This window comes from Oncorhynchus masou, chromosome 15 (assembly GCF_036934945.1).
Source record: "Oncorhynchus masou masou isolate Uvic2021 chromosome 15, UVic_Omas_1.1, whole genome shotgun sequence".
In the NCBI taxonomy this organism is placed as follows: Eukaryota; Metazoa; Chordata; class Actinopteri; order Salmoniformes; family Salmonidae; genus Oncorhynchus; species Oncorhynchus masou.
The window spans coordinates 5,933,509-5,956,338 of record NC_088226.1 but is presented as its reverse complement, the minus strand read 5'-3'; the positions used below and the strand labels follow the sequence as shown (position 1 = coordinate 5,956,338).

At 42.3% G+C, this 22,830-nt stretch overlaps 1 protein-coding gene across 8 annotated transcripts in view; it reads right to left on the bottom strand.

Annotated features, from left to right (window-relative positions):
* Positions 1-1,452: 1,452 nt before the first annotated feature.
* Positions 1,453-22,830, bottom strand: part of LOC135555402 (matrix-remodeling-associated protein 7-like) — a 42,427-nt gene continuing 21,049 nt past the window's right edge. Inside the window, exons 2-6 of one of the 8 annotated variants that reach the window (XR_010457867.1) lie at positions 21,523-21,760; positions 18,977-19,061; positions 17,295-17,369; positions 10,333-10,386; positions 9,113-10,147 (exon numbers count right to left, since the gene is read on the bottom strand). Coding sequence is in view for 6 of the 8 variants with exons in the window: in XM_064987786.1 (XP_064843858.1) it covers positions 5,773-5,887; positions 18,977-19,061; positions 21,523-21,760 (438 nt within the window). In the remaining 2 variants the exon portion in view is untranslated. Of the gene's footprint in view, positions 5,888-9,112; positions 10,148-10,332; positions 10,387-17,294; positions 17,370-18,976; positions 19,062-21,522; positions 21,761-22,830 lie in introns of those variants that run through there. The other 7 variants (XR_010457868.1, XM_064987787.1, XM_064987790.1 and 4 more) reach the window with 7 other exon arrangements.

The window sequence follows — 22,830 nt, the reverse complement described above, 5'->3', positions numbered from 1 at the left end:
TCCAGGTAGACCCATTGTAGCAGCAATCGACTCTGTGACATCCAACATTTCTAAGTTTGTGGATTACCACATTAAACCGATGGTTGAGAATCTCCCATCTTATGTCAAAGATACTAGTCACATGATCTCATTGATAGAGGGCTTAGGAAGGATACCAGAGGGCACCCTGCCGGCCACGTTTGATGTGGAGAGCTTGTACACTAACATCCCACACACTGGAGGCTTGCGGGCGCTACAACACTTCCTTCAGCAGAGAGACTCTACCCTTGATCCATCCAATGATTGCATCTTACAACTTACTGAACTGGTATTAACCCATAACTACTTTGTCTTTGAGTCAGACTTTTCACATCAAATTCAGGGTGTAGCCATGGGCTCCCCTTTTTCCCCCAACTAGGCTAACCTGTATGTGGGACAATTTGAAGAAGCATTCCTTTTTAAAACAGACACATACTCCTTACTTTCTAAAATACTTATATGGAAGAGATACATAGATGATGTCTTTGTGCTCTGGGAAGGTAGCCAGCAGGAACTAAATTAAAGTCTACTAAATGAGAGGTCTGAATACCTCCAATTCACCACGGAGACTGATGAGAGAAAAATAAACTACCTGGACTTATGGATTATCAAAGAGAATGATGCATTACACACAGACTTATACACAAAGCCCACAGATCGCAAAACCTTGCAATGTGCAGATAGTATGCATCCCCTTCCCCTCAAGAATGGTCTACCATATAGCCAGTTGTGTACGGTTAAACAAATATGTGGCCACCAGTCAGATTTTGACCACAATGCTAAAACAATGACAGATAAATTAAAAATGAGATGCTGCAAGGACAAAACTCTTGATGCGGCAATGATGAAAATATCTCAAAAACCAAGTGATGAATTACTAAAAACTCAACCAAAGAAGAAAAACAACGCAACCGTCTTTTGTACTAAGTACACCAAGGGTTCTGAGAAAATGAAAGCAATTCTGAAAAAGCACTGGCATATTCTGCAATCAGACAAAAAAAAATCACCCACCTCTTCAAGGAACCCCCACTGATAGTCTATAGGTGTGGTCGCAATATTGGAGAAAGTTCGGGGAGATCTGACATGCCCCCTGAACCCACTCAGACACTATTGACACCTATTCCAAATTGGAACTACAAATTAACTTAATCATTACGACACACCCCTCACCACTTTCATTGATTACACTAATTGCACTGTGCTTTCTACATAACCTGGTTCAAGTATTTATGACATTACCCTGAGGAAGGCACAGTGATGTCGAAACGTTGGTAAATACCCATTACATTTTTGGGAGATTATACATGCAGTGTGCAACTTTATTTTGATAGTTTAAAAGACAAAACAGAGAACACAGGAATAAATACCCTGGGAATAATGGGGAAAACGGGTGACACCTGGAGGTGGGTGGAGACAATCACAAAGACAGGTGAAACAGATCAGGGCGTGATAGTCAATGCACCTTCCTTTATTTTGATAGTTTAAAAGACAAAACAGAGAACACAGGAATAAATACCCTGGGAATAATGGGGAAAACGGGTGACACCTGGAGGTGGGTGGAGACAATCACAAAGACAGGTGAAACAGATCAGGGCGTGATAGTCAATGCACCTTCCTTGTGTGTGGAGTTGGGGGTTTCTTTTTATGGAAATGCCCCAATTCACACTAACTTGCAGTTTAAAGAGGTGTGGCCATAATTAGGGAAATTCGGGCAGGCTTGCCTTTCAATTATTATTTATAACCTCTACCTTTTTAACTTGCTTAAACTTGATTATATGATTAGAGTACAATTTGAGGAGAGCATAGTGTACATGTCATGCATTACATGTTCATTACAGGTGCCATTGTAACTAGGATTTTAAGGCCTTGTCTTTGGAGTTATGAAATCACAGCAAGTGCCATATAAAAATTCTCCTAAATTCAGACTCATTACGTTACTTAAGCTGCGTTTAGACAGAATGCTCAAATCTGATCTTTTTTTAACTAATTGGTATTTGGACTAATCAGATCAGCTCTGAAAAATACCTGATGTGAAAAGATCTGATGTGATTGGTCAAAATACAATTTAGTGGACAAACGTTCAGAATTGGGCTGTCTGTGTAAACACATCCTTTGTGTTCTAGACAGAGTGGAATGGATATAGGGGAGTAAGTAGTTACATGGATTTCTCAGTCCATCTGCAAATCTTTTTCCAGCATGACAGAATAGGATTGGGTTTTAATTGGTCTCGAGCTGATGACAGGCCCCTTCAACCAGTAGAGCCCATTTTCCCTTCCTTGACTAGATAAATAACCAATGGCCAGGGGGAGCACTGAGAGACCAACAGCAGATGTCATGGTGATTCTGGTCCAGACCAGAAGAATGCAGCACAGATCAGAATGGGAACTTTGCTGCATACCAGAATTTATTTCATGCAGAGATGGGAATGAGTGGTGTTCCCATAGAAATGTAATTTGAAGACGCACTCCAGCTATTTTTGAACGCTTCCTATTCTAAAACAATATTCTATGTATAAATCCAATAATGTACGCTTAAAATTAGAATCCATAGCGGTGAAACTGCCAGGTATTACAACAACAAAGATGTTACTTCAGACAATGAACACTGTTTTTTTTCACAATTTCACAGTATTATTCCAACCTCATAGTGTGGAAAAATACACTCACAGGTCAGTTTATTAGGTATACCACTCCATTCACGAAAATGGATCGCTCCTACAGACAGTCACGTGGCCATAGCTTGTTATATAAAGCAGGCAGTCAAGCATTGAGGCATTCAGTTACTGTTCGATTGAACTATAGAATGGGCAAAGTGAGTGACCTAATCAACTTTGAGCGTGGTATGCCAGGCGCGCCGGATCCAGTATCTCAGAAACGGCCACCCTACTGGGCTTTTCACGCACGATAGTGTCTAAGGTTTACCAAGAATGGTGCGACAAACAAAAAACATCCAGTCAGTCGCAATGCTGTGGGTGAAAACAGCTCGTTGATGAGAGATGTTGAAGGAGAATGGCAAGAATCGTGCAAGCTAACAAACGGGCCACAAACGGACAAATAACGCTGCAGTACAACAATGCTGTGCAGAACTGCATCTCGGAACGCACAACTCGTCGATCCTTGCCAACAATGGGCTATTACAGCAGACGACCACTGAGGGCTCCACTGCTAACAGTTAAAGAAGAAGAAGAAGCGGCTCCAGTGGGCACATGATCACCAACACTGGACAACTGAGGAGTGGAAAAACATTGCCTGTAACATGGCAGCGAAATCAGTTTACTTGAGTGGCCTGCTCAGTCCCCAGACCTCAAACAAATACAGCATCTTTTGGATGACATGCAACGGGCTGTTTACAGCATGAATTAACCGCCATTGAATCTGCAGTGACTTTGATAACGATCTGAGCAACTATATTTTGATAAGGTGTATTTCAAACATGTACTGTGTAACTATGTATACTTGTTGAAGGAATTTAATTCCTCTGTTTTAATTCCCAATTAAAATTAAACACTCTGTCAATTCATAAGAATTTGTAAGACCCTTATTTTATAGGAATGGACAGAGCCCCGGTCTTAAAGTCAAGTAACAGCCTCTATTCAAGAGAGTACTGAGTACTTACACATTTTACCACAGGTTATAAACTGAAAATGACATCAGCGTTTTCTAAATGTTCCGTCTCTTCTTGACACTGGTAGAAAGGCTCTATAGCTCTCAAGCCTTCCCTCCTCGCCTAGAGCCAAGGTCAACCAGTGTAGATAAGCGTTCTAGTCAGTCTGGAGATATAATTCATTCCTTTGTACCAAGGAACAGACCGTCATTGAACTAAACTCTTGACCACATTCACTACATTATATTCAGTACTGGGATCAAGAGAGAAAATTCATACATGTACAGTAACATAATAGTATTCTGATTAGTCAGGCCTGATTGAAATGTATACATAATTAGTAATTATAGGTCAAAATTCCCTTAACACTACTCTAATTATTTCAAACATGTTAGTGGTACCACCCCACAGAGGAATGATAAGAGTGTGACAAACAGCAGATGGGAAGACTACTCATCTACTCAACCAGCTAGACCATATCATTGTAGCCTACCTCATTTGTTCTTGCCTGGTTTCACATGTACAACACATCATCAGAGAAATGTTGGACAAGGCATAAATAACTTGTAGGTGTTCATGTGACACAATTATAACAGTTGTTTAAACATTTTTTCATTTCATAGCTTGCTTTTTCTTATAGAAGTTTAGCTAAATAATGTTGGCGTTAGACTTACTGAAAGAAAATGTGAAATCATGATTTATCAAATGAACTGTTCATAGAGTGTAGAGACAGAGTTCAAATAAAAGCATTATCACTCAAACACACTAATAAATACATGATCACACAACCTGTTTTGAGTGTCATATTATTTAATAAAATAACTGGTAAAAAGATACACCAGAGTACGAGGTTGCCGAGGGGAGGACGGCTCATTATAATGGCTGGATTGGAGTGAATGGAATGGTATCAAACACAAGGAAACCTTGTGTTTGACGTGTTCGATACCATTCCATTTATTCCGTTCAAGCCATTAGTATGAGCCTGTCCTTCCCAATTAAGGAGCCACCAGCCACCTGTGGTACTAACTATTAAAACCTCATCGCTTGAGACTCTAAACAAACTACTAAAATATCTCCATACACTATGTACATCCATTAAAAACATTTGATTCAAAATATGGAGTGTTGAGAACATATGAAAAAATAGACGGAGTGTACAAACATTAGGAACATCTACCCAATACCCCCCCTTTTCCCTCAGAACATCCTAAATTCATCAGAGCATGGACTCTACAGGTGTCGAAAGCATTCCACAGGGATGCTGACCCATGTTGACTCCAATGCTTCCGACAGGATGTCCTTTGGGTGGTGGACCTTGATACACACAGGAAACTGTTGAGTGTGAAAAACACAGCAGCGTTGCAGTTCTTGACATGCTCAAACCGGTGCACCTGGTACCTGGCACCTACAACCCATAACCCCTTCAAAGCACTATTTTTGCCCATTCACCCAATCCATGCCTTAATTGTCTCCAGGCTTAAAAATCCTTATTTAACCTGTCTCCTCCCCTTCATCCAGACTGACTGAAGTGGATTTAACAAGTAACATCAATAAGGGATCCTAGCTTTCACCTGGATTCACCTGGTCAGTCTATGTCATGTTTTGTACACTCAGTTTATATTTCAATATTACCTATATTAACACTACAAAGTCATTCCAAAATAGTTCTTTACAACTGAAAATACATACAGTATATGTGACTTACCAACAATACTTCATTACAACATTTAAGTAATATAAACAAATAGTGTGTTATCAATATACTTAATGTCAATAAGTCACTGCAATTGTTTGTTCATTAAATTGTTCATACCCTAAGAACATGTGATTTTTAAAGCCATTGTAACATTGCCATACTTTACGATAACCAATGTTAACAGAACAACAACAGCATAAAGACTTGTGTCTTACATTCAAGTATAGTGCAATTTGTTTTGGTCTTATGGGTAATGCCTATCCCGCTACAGTATGTCAGAATATTAAACCTATTGTCTTTGTCTGTTATGGATCATTCTGACTTGACATGATAAGTCAAACATAAATACGGTATTATACATTGACAGTTGCTCTGCTTGACACCTGCACTTTAAAAAGGGGAACAGGCTATTCAACCCTATACAAGGTTGACAATAATAGAACTGCCCCATTCTGCTACAGGGAGTAGAGTTTGAGCTGCTCCTCCATGTCTCCCTCAGTCACCTCCCCTAGTGCCTCCTGGTTCTGCATCAGCAGGAGAAAGATGGCTGCCAACTGATCATTTTGCACCCTAGAACAGATACACACAGACATGATAGCATCGCTTCCAATACCTGGGTCCATATGACATACAAACTCACACTCATCAACACACACAATAACAGAAATATTACATATAACAGAAACTCAGCGTACACAAACAACATGTGACATCCCAAAAACACACATGATTGTTACCTATAGTGGTGCAAAAAAGTTTTTAGTCAGCCACCAATTGTGCAAGTTCTCCCACTTAAAAAGATGAGAGAGGTACACTCATCATAGGTACACTTCAACTATGACAGACAAAATTAGAAAAAAAATCCAGAAAATAACATTGTAGGATTGTTTACGAATTTATTTGCAAATTATGGTGGGAAATAAGTATTTAGTCAATAACAAAAGTTTATCGCAATACTTTGTTATATACCCTTTGTTGGCAATGACAGAGGTCAAACGTTTTCTGTAAGTCTTCACAAGGTTTTCACACACTGTTGCTGGTATTTCGGCCCATTCCTCCATGCAGATCTCCTCTAGAGCAGTGATGTTTTGGGGCTGTTGCCGGGCAACACAGACTTTCAACTCCCTCCAAAGATTTTCTTTGGGGTTGAGATCTGGAGACTGGCTTGGCCACTCCAGGACCTTGAAATGCTTCTTACGAAGCCACTCCTTTGTTGCCCGGGCGGTGTGTTTGGGATCATTGTCATGCTGAAAGACCCAGCCACGTTTCATCTTCAATGCCCTTGCTGATGGAAGGAGGTTTTCACTCAAAATCTCACGATACATGGCCCCATTCATTCGTTCCTTTACACGGATCAGTCATCCTGGTCCCTTTGCAGAAAAACAGCCCCAAAGCATGATGTTTCCTCCCCCATGCTTCACAGTCGGTATGGTGTTCTTTGGATGCAACTCAGCATTCTTTGTCCTCCAAACACGACGAGTTGATTTTTTACCAAAAAGTTATATTTTGGTTTCATCTGACCATATGACATTCTCCCAATCTTCTCCTGGATCATCCAAATGCTCTCTAGCAATCTTCAGACGGGCCTGGACATTGTACTGGCTTAAGCAGGGGGACACGTCTGGCACTGCAGGATTTGAGTCCCTGGCGGCATAGTGTGTTACTGATGGTTGGCTTTGTTACTTTGGTCCCAGCTCTCTGCAGGTCATTCACTAGGTCCCCCCGTATGGTTCTGGGAGTTTTGCTCAATGTTCTTGTGATCATTTTGACCCCACAGGTTGAGATCTTGTGTGGAGCCCCAGATTGAGGGAGATCTACAATATGATTTTCTGGATTTATTTTCTAATTTTGTCTGTCATAGTTGAAGTGTACCTATGATGAAAATTACAGACCTCTCTCATCTTTTTAAGTGGGAGAACTTGCACAATTGGTGGCTGACTAAATACTTTTTTTGCCCCACTGTATGTGTGTGTGTGTGTGTAAGACATACACATACAGTGGCTTGCGAAAGTATTCACCCCCCTTGGCATTTTTCCTATTTTGTTGCCTTACTACCTGGAATTAAAATGGATTCTTGGAGGGTTTGGATTATTTGATTTACACAATGTCTACCACTTTGACGATGCAAAATATTGTTTATTGTGAAACAAACAAGAAATAAGACCAAATAAAACAGAACACTTAAGGGTGCATAACTATTCCCCCCCCCCCAAGTTAATACTTTGTAGAGCCACCTTTTGCAACAATTACAGCTGCAAGTCCCTTGGGGTATGTCTCTATAAGCTTGGCACATCTAACCATTGGGATTTTTCTCATTCTTCAAGGCAAAACTGCTCCAGCTCCTTCAAGTTGGATGGGTTCTGCTGGTGTACAGCAATCTTTAAGTCATACCACAGATTCTCAATTGGATTGAGGTCTGGGCTTTGACTATGCCATTCCAAGACATTTAAATGTTTCTCCTTTAACCACTCAAGTGTTGCTTTATGCTTAGGGTCATTGTCCTGCTGGAAGGTGAACCTCCGTCCCAGTCTCAAATCTCTGTAAGACTGAAACAGGTTTCCCTCAAGAATTTCCCTGTATTTAGTGCCATCCATCATTCCTTCAATTCTGACCAGTGTCTCAGGCCCTGCCAATGAAAAACATCTCCACAGCATGATGCTGCCACCACCATGCTTCACTGTGGGGGTGGTGTTCTCTGGGTGATGGGAGGTGTTGGGTTTGCGCCAGACAGCTGGTCCATGAGTTTTGGTGGGCGGCACTCTCTTGGCAGGTTTGTTGTGTGCCATATTCTTTACATTTTTTAATTTAATGGTGCTCCGTGGGATGTTCAAAGTTTCTGATGTTTTTTTATAACCCAACCCTGATCTGTACTTCTCCACAACTTTGTCCCTGACTTGTTTGGAGAGCTCCCTGGTCTTCATGGTGCCGCTTGCTTTGTGGTGTTGCAGACTCTGGGGCCTTTCAGAACAGGTGTATATATACTAAGATCATGTGACAGATCATGTAACACTTAGATTGTACACTGGTGGACTTTATTTAACTAATTATGTGACTTCTGAAGGTAATTGGTTGCACCAGATCTTATTTAGGGGCTTCATAGCGAAGGGGGTGAATACATATGCACACACCACTTTTCAGTTATTTATTTATTTTTAAACGTTTTTTTAATTTAAATTTCACTTCACCAATTTGTACTATTTTGTGTATGTCCATTACATGAAATACAAATCCATTTCAATTACAGGTTGTAATGCAACAAAATAGGAAAAACGCCAAGGTGGATGAATACTTCTGCAAGGCACTGTGTGTCTTCTAATGTTATAATAAACACAGCTATAAAACATATCCTGGGGTAGACAGGTGCTTCACAGTTTGTCATCATTCACATACTGGACCTTTACAGGCTGCCCAATAAAACACCTCAAAAGACCTTCTTCCAGACGGCTTCAATCTCAAGTCCCACTGAAGTTAACACCTACCTGACAAAGGCACATCAACTAAGGCACGTCTTAAACATACAAAGCCCTAATAGTTACCAGAAATCATATGCTGAGGGTTGCAATGAGAACAGCTATTATTGAGTATGTACATAGAGAGATTTAAAGTTATGATATCATCATCATCAATCCATGACTTACTGATTAGCATTGTGAATGTAATGTACTACAAAATGTGCTACAAAGTAGGTGAGCAAAACTCAATGGTGAGATTAATTTACTGCTTTTAATTAGATGTGCTGAAATGGAAAAATTGGTGGATTACTGGGTGGAAATGAGTATGAGGCTTAAACAAGCATTGGTTTTAGACAAACTTGCTTTTAATAGTCAAGAGTTTACAAAAGCCCCAAAACATAATGTTTAAACAAAACATTTCAATCGCTCTACAAAAATCACTACGAGTTGTCATACACATATTCCACTTTAGCCAGTCTATCTACCGAGCTCCAGTCCAAAATGAAAGGAAGCCCATTCATTGTCAGTGTGCATTGGTTACATACTTATAAAGTGACAAAAGCCCCAGTGATCGTCAGAGAGTCAGGACAGAAGTGAGATATATGGTTTTCTCAGCATTCAGAATGCCATCATTAGGTTATTTGGATGTTACTGATTGGCATTTGTTACATTACTTAAAGTGTCTGGGACTGGCTCACAATGGACAGTGGCCACACAGACAAAGACTTGGGTAGAGGGGGCCTTTGCATGCAAATCACTTGTCATGTCTTTAAATCACAGTTTCATATTTTAAAACAATGAAAAACAACACAACCCTTCCCTACCCCTTCACCCATAATAGCTATTTAAACACGTCCTTACTGTATTGGTATTGTAATGGTCATCCATTTCTTCTAAACCAGTGGTTCCCAACCTGACTTTTTTCAGGAACGTTTTTTGCACACGCCACACGTCACACTCTTTGCGCCTATCAGAGTCTCAGAATCCAGAATGAATCATTCCTTGCTCTAATCAAAAGGATAGACGCCACCAATAAGACAGCAGATAGAAAGCGAAGGGGGCGGGGACTAAAGATTCACATGGGCACTTGTGTGTTTGGTGTAATGCAGCATGCTATTCACAGGCAGAGTTGAGCAATAGCCTTTAATTCACATCCTTCAAAAGTAAGAAAGAAGGAAAGAAAAGGGGAGAGGACAAAAAGCAACATATATTTTCCATATCAACAGCAAAGTTGCCGGACAATCAACAGAAGAGATCGTTCTTCTCAGGAGAGGTTTCAAAGGTTCTTCTTCAGTGATCACTTTTCACAAAACAAAGTAAAGAATAGAAAGGTGTGGGTGTAGAGTCATTCCGTTTCTTCATCGCCTACTCAGCTGCACTGGGAAAAAGAGAGTACTAATATGTCAGTACAAAACAAAACAGTTTTATCTATTGACAAATATAGCTATTTCATTGATATTATTAGCCAGTTATTGTTATTAGCTTAAGAGTCAGAAATGTTAAGTAGTATTGGAATTTGACTGATATCAAACTCGTGACGTGGAAAAGAGTGAGATCACTCACCATTGTCAGGATTGTTACTTCAGCATGCATCAGGGTTTAGAAGTTTCAAGAGACCTAAAGCAGACAGTGCTCTGACCAAAGGTTGATCAAAACACACCCGGAAAATAGCATACCACCATAGAATACCCACCACCACCACCACAGATCCCCCCCCTCCCCCACTGGTGTACAGTGAAGTTGCCCCTAGATGCTGATTTTGGGTCAGTTTTGCATGTTCCCTACTAATTAGGGTTGTGAGAGGGGAAGCTGATCCTAGATCTGCACTTGGGAGAAACTTCACCCCGGAGCACCACAGAGTTCCCAGGCAGGTTAGATGTAAATGTGTGAGAGGCATGCCATTTCAAAGATTAGTATGTCCTAATTAGTGCAATGTAACAAAGAGACCAGATTATCATATGCTTTCTAATAGCTGCAGCAGACATGTGAATGTGACAGCTGAATAATTAACTATTGAAACAAGCATTCCTCCCCTGGCAGCCTGGTCTCATATACATTTAATATGTTACGTCTAGTCTATCTGGGACATTTTAGACGTTTTATGCCACAACTTCGCCATCCCAGACAAAATTTCCCCGTGGTGGACAAATTCTTAGGGCATAAACGAATGGTCGGACGTCTTGGCTCATTCAGTGTGACAGGGTCTAGGTCTGCCGATTAAGTGCTGATTAAGTACCGCTACGTGCAATCGTAGGCTCCGACAAAGTTCAAGCGGTGTCCACATTTTTTGTCCTTTATCGCGTAGTGTGGCTGGTGTTATGAGCTGATCCCGGTGACTGACCAATAAGAAGACGGTCGCCACTGAGTATGCACACAACAATAAAATTATTGTGAATAGTCAGATTAACATAATAGTTTGAATTAAACATTTAGCCTACATGCTGTGCTAGAAGAACGATTTCCCTGTAAAAAAATCTTGTTTGTTGCTACCTGGTGGGATTTCAATAAATGCACAAAATCGCCAATCAAATTAAATTGACATATAAAGTTAGTATGTGAAAACTATTTCTAACATGCCAACTTGAATTTATTCAGAACTCACTTCACTCACGCATAACCATTGAGTGAGGCTTGCGCTGCTGGTGCTGGCACATGCTCAGATCAAATACACCGCTGCAGGCGATTTGCAGAATGTGACGACAGAACTGAAGCAAATCGTACAATCTGGTCAGGTTGATATCAAGATTTTAATTTGGTAACGTCGCACAGTGTAACGTGATTATCGTTGAAGACTAAATCTGACATACAGTCTGTAAATGCTGAAGCCATTTCCTGCAGACAAATAAATAGTGGCATCGTGGGTGGAATGTTATTAATATGTTTCATCATTTCATCATTAATAAACTGAAAATCTGGTATTTCTATGTCAAACGGTTTTGATATATTTCAGTCTTCTGTGATATAGCCGTCTGGGCTGATGGCATCCCCAGCCGCGTCCTCAGAGCATGCGCAGACCAGCTGGCTGGTGTGTTTACGGACATATTCAATCAATCCTTATCCCAGTCTGCTGTTCCCACATGCTTCAAGAGGGCCACTATTGTTCCTGTTCTCAAGACAGCTAAGGTAACTGAGCTAAACGGCTACCGCCCCGTAGCACTCACTTCCGTCATCATGAAGTGCTTTGAGAGACTATTCAAGGACCACCCTACCTGACACCCTAGACCCACTCCAATTTGCTTACCGACCCAATAGGTCCACAGACGACACAATCGCAACCACACTGCACACTGCCCTAACCCATCTGGACAAGAGGAATACCTATGTGAGAATGCTGTTCATCGACTACAGCTCAGCATTTAACACCATAGTACCCTCCGAACTCGTCATCAAGTTCAAGACCCTGGGTCTCGACCCCGTCCTGTGCAACTGGGTGCTGGACTTCCTGACGGGCAGCCCCCAGATGGTGAGGGTGGGAAACAACATCTCCACCCCGCTGATCCTCAACACTGGGGCCCCACAAGGCTGCGTTCTGAGCCCTCTCCTGTACTCCCTGTTCACCCACGACTGCGTGGCCATGCACGCCTCCAATTCAATCATCAAGTTTGCAGACGACACTACAGTGGTAGGCTTGATTACCAACAACAACGAGATGGCCTACAGGGAGGAGGTGAGGGCCCTCGGAGTGTGGTGTCAGGAAAATAACCTCACACTCAATGTCAACAAAACAAAGGAGATGATTGTGGACTTCAGGAAACAGCAGAGGGAGCACCCCCTATCCACATTGATGGGAGAGTAGTGGAGAGGGTAGTAAATTAAGTTCCTCGGCGTACACATCACGGACAAACTGAATTGGTTCTTCCACACAGACAGCGTGGTGAAGAAGGCGCAGCAGCGCCTCTTCAAACTCAGGAAATTCGGCTTGTCACCAAAAGCACTCACAAACTTTTACAGATGCACAATCGAGAGCATCCTGGCGGGCTGTATCACCGCCTGGTACGGCAACTGCTCCGCCCACAACCGTAAGGCTCTCCAGAGGGTAGTGAGGTCTGCACAACGCATCTCCGGGGGCAAACTACCTGCCCTCCAGGACACCTACACCACCCGATGTCACAGGAAGGCCATAAAAGATCATCAAGGGCAACAACCACCCGAGCCACTGCCTGTTCACCCTGCTATCGTCCAGAAGGTGAGGTCAGTACAGGTGCATCAAAGCAGGGACCGAGAGACTGAAAAACAGCTTCTATCTCAAGGCCATCAGACTGTTAAACAGACACCACTAACATTGATTGGTTTCTGCCAACATACTGACTGAATCTCTAGCCACTCTAATAATGGAAAAATTGATGTAAAAAAAATGTATCACTAGCCACTTTAAACAATGCCACTTAATATAATGTTTACATACCCTACATTACTCATCTCATATGTATATACTGTACTCGATACCATCTACTGCATCTTGCCTATGCCGTTCTGTACCATCACTCATTCATATATCTTCATGTACATATTCTTCATCCCATTACACTTGTGTGTATAAGGTAGTTGTTGTGAAATTGTTAGGTTAGATTACTGCTTGGTTATTACTGCATTGTCGGAACTAGAAACACAAGCATTTCGCTACACTCACATTAACATCTGCTAACCATGTGTATGTGACAAATAAAATTTGATTGGATTTGATTTATTTATTTAAAGTGCAATATTGGGATGCAAACTCAAAACTTTATACATTTCAACTCTATATCTGACATGGTACAGGCGTCTTATTTTTTAAGCCCATAACAATGTGTGTGAGGTGTAGATTTGGGGCGGCAGGTGGCGTAGTGGTTAGAGCATTGTGCCAGTAACCGAAAGGTTGCTGGATCGAATCCCCGAGCTGACAAGGTAAAAATCTGTCGTTCTACCCCTGAACAAGGCAGTTAACCCACTGTTCCCCGGTAGGCCATTGTTGTAAATAAGAATTTGTTCTTAACTGACTTGCCTTGTTAAATAAAGGTTAAATCATTTTAAAAATACTTTGGTGTCAAAGTAGTTTTGTTTAAGACTACCAATAAACAGTCTGTGTGACCCTGATTTAGCCCACTGCAGTAAAAGGTTAGTGAAGGCAAAAATATAACAGGCAGGCAGTATAACAGGCAGTATAACGCAAATTTTTAGCTACTTTGCAACTACTTAGCATGTTAGCTAACCCTTCTCCTAACACTGACCTTAACCCTTTAACCTAATTCCTAAACCTAACCTTAACCTTTTTTCTAGCTAACGTTAGCCACCTAGCTAACATTAGCCACAAAAAAATTGCAATTCGTAACTTATCATAAGTTTAGCAATTTTGTAACATGCTGTATCATACGAATTAGAATTTCTTAACATATCATACAAAATGGATTGTGGACATCTACAAATTAAATCTGGGACACATACTATTAGAGTGTCCCGGATTTACATTGACTATGTAACGTCTACCCCTGAGTCTAGGTTGCCCCTAGATGTAACAATGTTGTAATTGGAGATAGGGCAGGCATACAGTAATACACATTCTAGATAGACCTACAGACACTGGTAGGCTGAACATAAACAGTTTATGAGCAAGAAGAAAGATACCTATATTCCAGTGAGTCAGCCTTATTGCAATAATAATGTTGATCTTTATATGTCAAGTAGAGACAATAAACATGGCTTGCAAATAGTTGCCTGACTTGCTTTTTCAGGCTACACTGATCAAATGCTGTCACCATCTGGAATAAAAATGCAATTATAGTGAAAGCATTTCAGCTCACAAAGACACAGTAAAACAAATCCCCAATTTAAGTGTCTCACTACCTCGATATTGCCTGCAGAGGGCCCAATGGTATAGCAGCAAAGGTCTAAGTTTCAGTGCTCAGCTATAATTCAACTTCAAAACTGCTCTCTGCAAGGCCCCCTGAGTGTGTACAAGCACAGCTGTTGGCACAAGATTAGTTCAAATTTTGCAGGTGGCTCCTAAAATCAGAGTGGTCCTGATAAAAGTCCCATCCAACCATTAAATCATGAAACTCTTTAATACTATCATGGCAGCCATTTTGGGTGTGCAGTAAGTGAGTAACTTACTGAGCATTTGTTTAGCGGCTTCCACGCACCACCAACCTATTCCAAATGGATTCCCCTCTGGCACCAGCATTAATAGAAGGTGGGGGTGGGGGTGGGGGGTGGGGGTACCCCAGAGCAGTATTGGTACCCCAGTGCAGTATTTCCCATGACCGCAGGGCCCTTTGTTTTCGAAGGCCGTAAGACAGCAGCATATGATAACTATTAACTGTATCCTTATATAACCTGAAGCTCCAGGATATTAGACTGTCTGAAGACACAGGGGGACGTAGATGGGGGGATGGGAAGGGATGTTTGGGAAGTGATGTACGGTGATTTCGGAAAGTATTCAGACCCATTGACTTTTTTCCACATTTTGTTACGTTACAGCCTTATTCGGAAATGCATTAAATTGTAAATGAGGTATTTCTGTTTTTAGTTTTTATAAATGAGCTAAAATGTCTAAAAACCTGTTTTCCATTTGTCATGATGGGGTACTGTGTGTAGACTGATGAGGAAAATAAAATATTGAATACATTTTAGAATGGCTGTAACGTAACAAAATGTGGAAAAGGGTAAGTGGTCTGAATACTTTCCGAATGTCCTGTAGTTCTGGTGGCCGTTGGCGGGGATCAAACAGAAAGTGTAAAATAGAAAGGATAAAGCAAGCTCTGCCAGAATGTGCCCAGATATGTGCTCTACCACATCAGTGGAAGCCTATCAGTGGCTAACAGGTCCCTTCAAAGACAAAAAAACAATAACCTACAGCCCAATTGCCTGGTGTCAAGGTACACTGTTGGTGATGTCATACTAGTGTAATCAGTAAATGGGTGAATGCTTCGATACACACTGCTTTCACCAGAGTCATATATGCAGTGCCTTCGGAAAATATTGAGACCCCTTGACTTTTTCCAAATTTTTGACCCTTTACTCAGTACTTTGTTGAAGCACCTTTGGCAGCGATTACAGCATAGAGTGTTCTTGGGTATGACGCTACAAGCTTGGCACACCAGTATTTGGAGAGTTTCTCCCATTCTTCTCTGCAGATCCTCTCAAGCGCCGTCAGGTTAGATGGGCAGCATCGCTACACAGCTATTTTCAGGTCTCTCCAGAGATGTTCGATCATGTTCAAGCCTGGGCTCTGACTGGGCCACTCAAGGACATTCAGAGATTTGTCGTGAAGCCACTCCTTCGTTGTCTTGGCTGTGTGCTTAGGGTCGTTGTCCTGTTGGAAGGTGAACCTTCGCCCCAGTCTGAGGTCCTGAGCGCTCTGGAGCGGATTTTCATCAAGGATTTCTCTGTACTTTGCTCTGTTCATCTTTGCCTCAATCCTGACTAGTCTCCTAGTCCCTGCCGCTGAAAAACATCCCCAAAGCATGATGCTGCCACCACCATGTTTCACTGTGGAGATGGAGCCAGGTTTCCTCCGGATGTGACGCTTGGCATTCAGGCTAAAGAGTTTAATCTTGACCAGAGAGTCTTTAGGTGCCTTTTGGCATACTCCAAGTGGGCTGTCATGTGCCTTTTACTGAGGAGTGGCTTCCGTCTGGCCACTCTAGTCTGGCCACTTGGTGAAGTGCTGCAGAGATGGTTGTCCTTCTGGAAGTTTCTCCCATTTCCACAGAGGAACTCTAGAGCTCTTTCAGAGTGACCATCAAGCTCTTGGTCACCTCCCTGACCAAGGCCCTTCTCCCCCGATTGCTCAGTTTGGCTGGCCTGCCAGCTCTAGGAAGAGTCTTGGTGGTTCCAAACTTCTTCCATTTAAGAATGATGGAGGCCTCTGTGTTCTTGGGGACCTTCAATGCTGCAGACATTTTTTGGTACCCTTCCCCAGATCTATGTCTTGACAAAATCCTGTCTCAGTGCTCTACGGACAATTCCTTCGACCTCATGGCTTGGTTTTTGCTCTGACATGCACTGTCAACTTTGGGACCTTATATAGACAGGTGTGTGCCTTTGCAAATCATGTCAAATCAATTGAATTTACCAGAAGTGGACTCCAATCAAGTTGTAGAAACATCTCAAGGATGATCAATGGAAACAGGATGCACCAGAGCTCAGTTTTGAGTCTCATAGCAAAGGGTCTGAATACTTATGTAAATAAGGTATTTCAGTTTTTTATATATATTGGCAACAAAATAAAAAAAACTGTTTTCGCTTTGTCATTATGGGATATTGTGTGTAGATTGTATTTTTTAAATTTATTTTAGAATAAGGCTGTAATGTAATAAAATGTGGAAAAAGTAAAGGGGTCTGAATACTTTCCAAAGGCACTGTACTGTATATGTACTGTATATGGCTCTGCCCTTCACCAGTGATGGCGTGTCAGTCACATAGTGTGTCACACCCTGGGTAGTGGGTGAGGGGAGAAAGGAGGGAGGTGGGAGTGGGGTGGTATTTTTGAGACTTGGGAGAGGATAAGAGGCTCTAGGGGGGGGTAAATTTGAATGATACCTTACCCATAATCCTTCCTAACTCACAGTGTGCTTGTCGAGGTTGCTTATAGAGAGGTAAAGTCAGGTGTGAGCTCTATCCTGAAAAGATAAAGGCAGGGTGAAAGCTGTTATGTACAGCTGCACAGAACTCTACACAATTCCACATCTTAGAAACAGACAACTTAACCACAGCTTTGTCCCCAACTTTGGCACTTATGGCAATGCAAATAGGTTTCACATGCTTACATCTTTTCCACATAAAACCTAGTGCCAAAAGGAAAGCATTGCACTGAGCTTTATGAAGTCAAGTTTAGGCCAAAGTTGTGGTTAAGGTTAATTCAGGCCCAATGGTTGGTGTGGTGAGCAAGTACATGCTGTGCTCTTATGTGTAAACACATAAGTGAACAACAGAGGGTACAAGGCACAGGGATTTAGTAACATATAGCTGGGTTTGGGGCTGGAATGGAACTATAGTTAATCCTATAAAGATGTATTAATATATCGTTGGTCATTTAAAACCATGAGTCACTGCTCAGGTTTCAAACTAGAGTGGAAGCATACTCCCCAAAAAAGACAAAGGAAAACATTCCTGAAACTCAGGGCCCACATGCCTTTCCTCCCTTCCTCCTCCTTCTTCCGCAGCTCACAACTCCATGGGAACATAACAAACCAACAGAGACAAGCTTGGCAGATAATTTAAGACCTTGATTAAATTCCTGTGTTAGAAGGCACAAGCCACCAATCACATGGCGTTTAAGACATCCACTCCCCTCGCTGTAGAAACTGGGGAACCCCCCCCAAAAAAAAACGGTAAGTGCTGCTATTAATCCATGTTATTGCCTTGTTGTCACACCCCTAAACAGAGTCTACATCCGCCCCCTGCACGCTCGCTCACTAAGTCATTCCAACCCCCAGCAAGCATTGGGCCCCAGGCTCACTGCACCACACCACTAGCAGAGAAAAGGACTGGCTAAACCAAAAGATAGGAGACATCTTGAGGGGTTACATCACATAAGGCCTCCCTCCCTCTGCTTTTTCAAGTTCAAGCCCTAGGATGTGAGAGAGAGAGAAAGAGAGAGAGGCTGTTCGCTCCCTATGCCAGCCTCCCACCACAAGCTCACCACAGTCTGTAGGATGATGTTTAGCATTACAAACTAACAGTAACCTTTAGGCTTCAAAACAAGCAGTCTTTGTTGTTGTTTTTGTCTCCTTCCTTAAGTGCCCCTCAATTTTCTTCAGTGAAGTTTACTAATCTTGTTTTACAATCTGGTGACCTATAAAGATACAGAACATCCCACTGCACACACTGGTTGAATCAACGTCGTTTCCAAGTCATTTCAATGAAATTACGTTGAACCAATGTGGAATAGACGTTGAATTGACGTCTGTGCCCAGTGGGATGTCTCAGGTCTACATTTCTTTTGAGGGAGTTAGTAGCTACAGGTACAAGGTCTGGAAGTCCCTCACTGCTTTGGTGGGTTATTGGTTTAACTGTCCACTCTGTGACCAACCCCCTCTGATCTGCAGGGTAAATGTTGTCATAGATGTTGTCATAGCTCCTAAATGCCAGGTCAACATACAAGGACAGGATAGGGGAGGGGGGAAGAAGGTGGTTGCATTGGCGTGCAGTAGGAGGATAGGTTAACTAGAGTCATGCTACAGTGCCAGGAGAAGGGGGCAGTAGGGAGAGAGAGGGGGGCACTCACCTCTGCTCCTCCTCCATCTCCTCCTTGGTCATCAGCTTCTCCAACTTGCTAATCTTCATTCCTGGGGTAAAGTGCACCTCCTCAGCTGATGCCACGTCAGAGAAAACATGAGGGACCATGGTCAACACACACTTACACATCATTCATACATACTGTACACACATGCATGTTCACACAAACGCACGCATACACACAGATAAATGTTTGGACGATTTCTAAGTCCTATGGGACCACCGTGGCTGTTAGTTACAGTCCTGTTTTTGCTGCAGTATATCAGGATTATACAGGATGGTCACACAGTAGTAGAGTACAGTCAAAACAGAGCCAAGAGTGACCGTGTGGCCGTAATTAAATTCAGAGTCAGGTGGCTGATTCACTTTTATGTGTGCCAACGTCACTGATTCAATTTACAGTACACAGAGTGACATTACAACCCTGTGCTATCGGTGGAACCAGACCCCAACAGTCCCATGTCTTAGTGAGACAGTTTGTCTCTCATTTAGAGGAATACACTTTACTGATACAGACAGCGGTACAAACCAGGCCATATCCTAAAGACAGGTCTGATAGTGAAAGAGACACTGATCAGTTTTCCCAGGAGTCCATTCTACTGAGAAGATACAAGCTAGCAATTAGATGTAATGTGGTGTTTCATGTAACACCTGAAAGGGTACATAGAGATCTTAAACATGATCATAGGATGACAAGAGTTAAGACCTTACATATTTGTAGCTCCATGGAACTGCATTACGGTGAACTAGTGTTCATTTTCTGTCCTTAGGTAACTGTCAACTTCAAATGAAGCAATAAATACACTGAGTATACAAAACATTAAGAATGGCTGCTCTTTCCATGACATAGACTGACCAGGTGAATCCAGGTGAAAGCTCTGATCCCTTATTAAGGTCCCTGGTTAAATTTACTTCAATCAGTGTAGATGAAGGGGAGGAGACGGGTTGAAGAAGGATTTTTGAGCCTTGAGACAATTGAGACATGGATTTTGTATGTGTGCCATTCAGAGGTCGAATGGGCAAGACAAAATATTAAAGTGCCTTTGAACTGGGTATGGTAGTTGGTGCCAGGCGCACCGGTTTGTGTCAAGAACTGCAACACTGCTGGGTTTTTCATGCTTTTCATGCTCAACAGTTTCCTGTGTGTATCAAGAATGGTTCTCCACCCAAAGGACATCCAGCCAACTGGACACAACTGTGGGAAGCATTGGAGTCAACATGGGCCAGCATTCCTGTGGAACGCTTTCAGCACCTTGTAGAGTCAATGCCCTGACGAATTGAGGCTGTTCTGAAAGCAAAGGGCTGGGGTGCAACTCAATATTAGGAAGGTGTTCCTAATGTTTGGTATAATCAATGTACATTCCTTGCTAACCAGTTTGTTCTAAAAACCAAACTCCCCTACAGCGATCATCCATCCATGTCACTTAATGAAACTCATGTTTCACTGTCAATCAACAGTTAACTGCTGGTGAGGTGGAGACATGAGATCAAATTTGGCCTCAAAGTCCACATTTTTCCCCTTTACCATCTCAACATGCAAAACGGCAGCTTTACTATATGTTTTGTCCTGGAATGGAGTTATCTCCCCTGCACACACATACAGTGATGATTGACCACTAGGAGCAGCAGTGGTCAGTATGCTATTCAGTGAGGATATACTGTAAGGCAGGGTTCCCCAACTGGTGGCCCTCTAGCCGAATTTGGCCCACAGGTGATTTTATTTGGACACCCAAGTTTTTTTTAGCAAAAATAAATAAATAAATGCATATTTAATTTTTTATTGTTGGACTTACAAAACAACAGCAAATCAGTTCCAAGTTATTTTAATTTTGAAAATCTGTTCCAAAGTATTGCCACGCATAATAGAGAGGTATACAGTTATGTGATCATATACTATGTTATTATGTTTTAGTCAAATATGATATAGTATTCGTTTTGGGATTTTTGCGGTCAATATACAGTCTACAAATAATTTGTAACAAAAGGAGGCGTCCAACCGAAACCTAGTCAGATATATACGTGACAGTATAAAAGCCCATGTAGGCACAAAGCTCTTGTGTTTGTGTGGCTCTGTGTGGTTGTATTGTACAGTATTCCAGGGAGGCCTGACCTCTCACCTGGAAACACTTACTGTAATCATGGCACAATGAGACCTGCCTCAATGGAGACCTGGGGCCTTGAGGGATCAGAAAAGACCTGACTGAAAGACAAAATGGTGGCTGGTTTGAATGCACGACTCAGTTCCAGTGAAAGGAGGGCAAGTCTCAAGAATAAGGGGATGTGTCAGTGGAGGATATACCCCCACAGCGTATATACAAGCCAGTGTATCTGCTAACCACCCCAGATCCAGTTTCAATGAGGATTTGCTGGGTATGCAGTGATGTGCATCCGGTTAATGCATTAGGGCCCTTTGAGGTTGGTTTGATGCAGTTAGTCATTGCTAATGTCAATCCATTCAGGGAGTCAAACTTGATCTGCTTTCGGACGACTGACCGTACCAACAGCTGACACCAAAAAACTATTAAAACATACTACCGTTGCTCTCAAGGTCCTCTGGCTCTGTCACGAAGATGGGCTCAGGGGTGGGTTCCCTCGCTGGCTTGGGGTTGGGTTCCCTTGCTGGCTCAGGGGTGGGCTCTCTGACGGGGACCTCCTTCACCACAGATTCGGCGATGAGGTCAAGGATGGGCTCCTCAACAACGACTGGGATGGGCTCTGGCTCAGGGATGAGCTCAGGCACGGGTTCTGGCTCAACCACGGGCTCTGGCACAACCTGCAGAGACAAAGTGTATAACAAATATAATCTACTGTACACCTGAAATGTTGTTTAAAACAATGGAATTGTGATTAATATTGAGCAAAAAATCTGACCACGAACATGACTTTGTTTTCCAATGGCCTTCAATGGTCAGTGTAGCGGCTAATGGAGGTTAATAGGGAATTGTGTTGTATTCCCAACCTAGCAGTCCTAGGTTCTAAATATAGCTGAGCTTAAGGCTAGACTTGTTTCTATAGTACCTGAGACAATTACATTAGTGGAACCAACTGCTCACGTTAATAACAATAAGAACGGATGAGTGTTGTTTGTCATGCATAGCCTCCTGGGGAATATAAGACAGAGATGACTGAGCCCAGTGATTGTATATGAGAATTCATCAGCTCAACCTGTACTGACTTTGGGAAACGGCCAAGAATAGAACCACTGAACAGAACTCATGCAAAAATACAGAGGGAGTGTCTGTCAAATTGTCACTAAAGACAGCAATAGGACACCCCCATAGTCTCCAAATTGCCCCAGTCTATAAAGAGTAGGTCTATGGTGGGGAAATATAGCCATATACTTAAACAGTATCGCATCCCACATTCTGTTAAAAGTAGAAAAGGCTTTTTTTCTGCTCTCAAATTGGTGCTGGAGGGACATAACCCAGAAGATCATCCTTCATATGCTGAAATGTAAAACCTGCATATTTTGTGCAAACCTCTACAAATTGCTGACTCAACTGCAGAGCCCTGTGGACGTCATAACCTCTTGACCCATTGTAATGGTTCTTCTATGAGTGACAGCTGTCATTTGCAGCTCTCTCTCAGGTTATTGTTTAGTGGCTGTGTCCTCTCTGTATGCCGCCTGCCAATGACACAGGCACAAATAAACCCCTCTTCAATCCATCTCCTCCCCTCCCTCTCCAGACCGTTCCCTAGCTAATCTAACAGTGAGGACACAGAGAGACAGTGAGGTCACATATGGGGACACAGTGGGCTCAGGGCTTGACGTGCTGCCAGAGGCCTCCTGTCATCTCTGATCAGAGTAACAATGGCTAAAGCCTAGAACTAAGAGTATAAGTA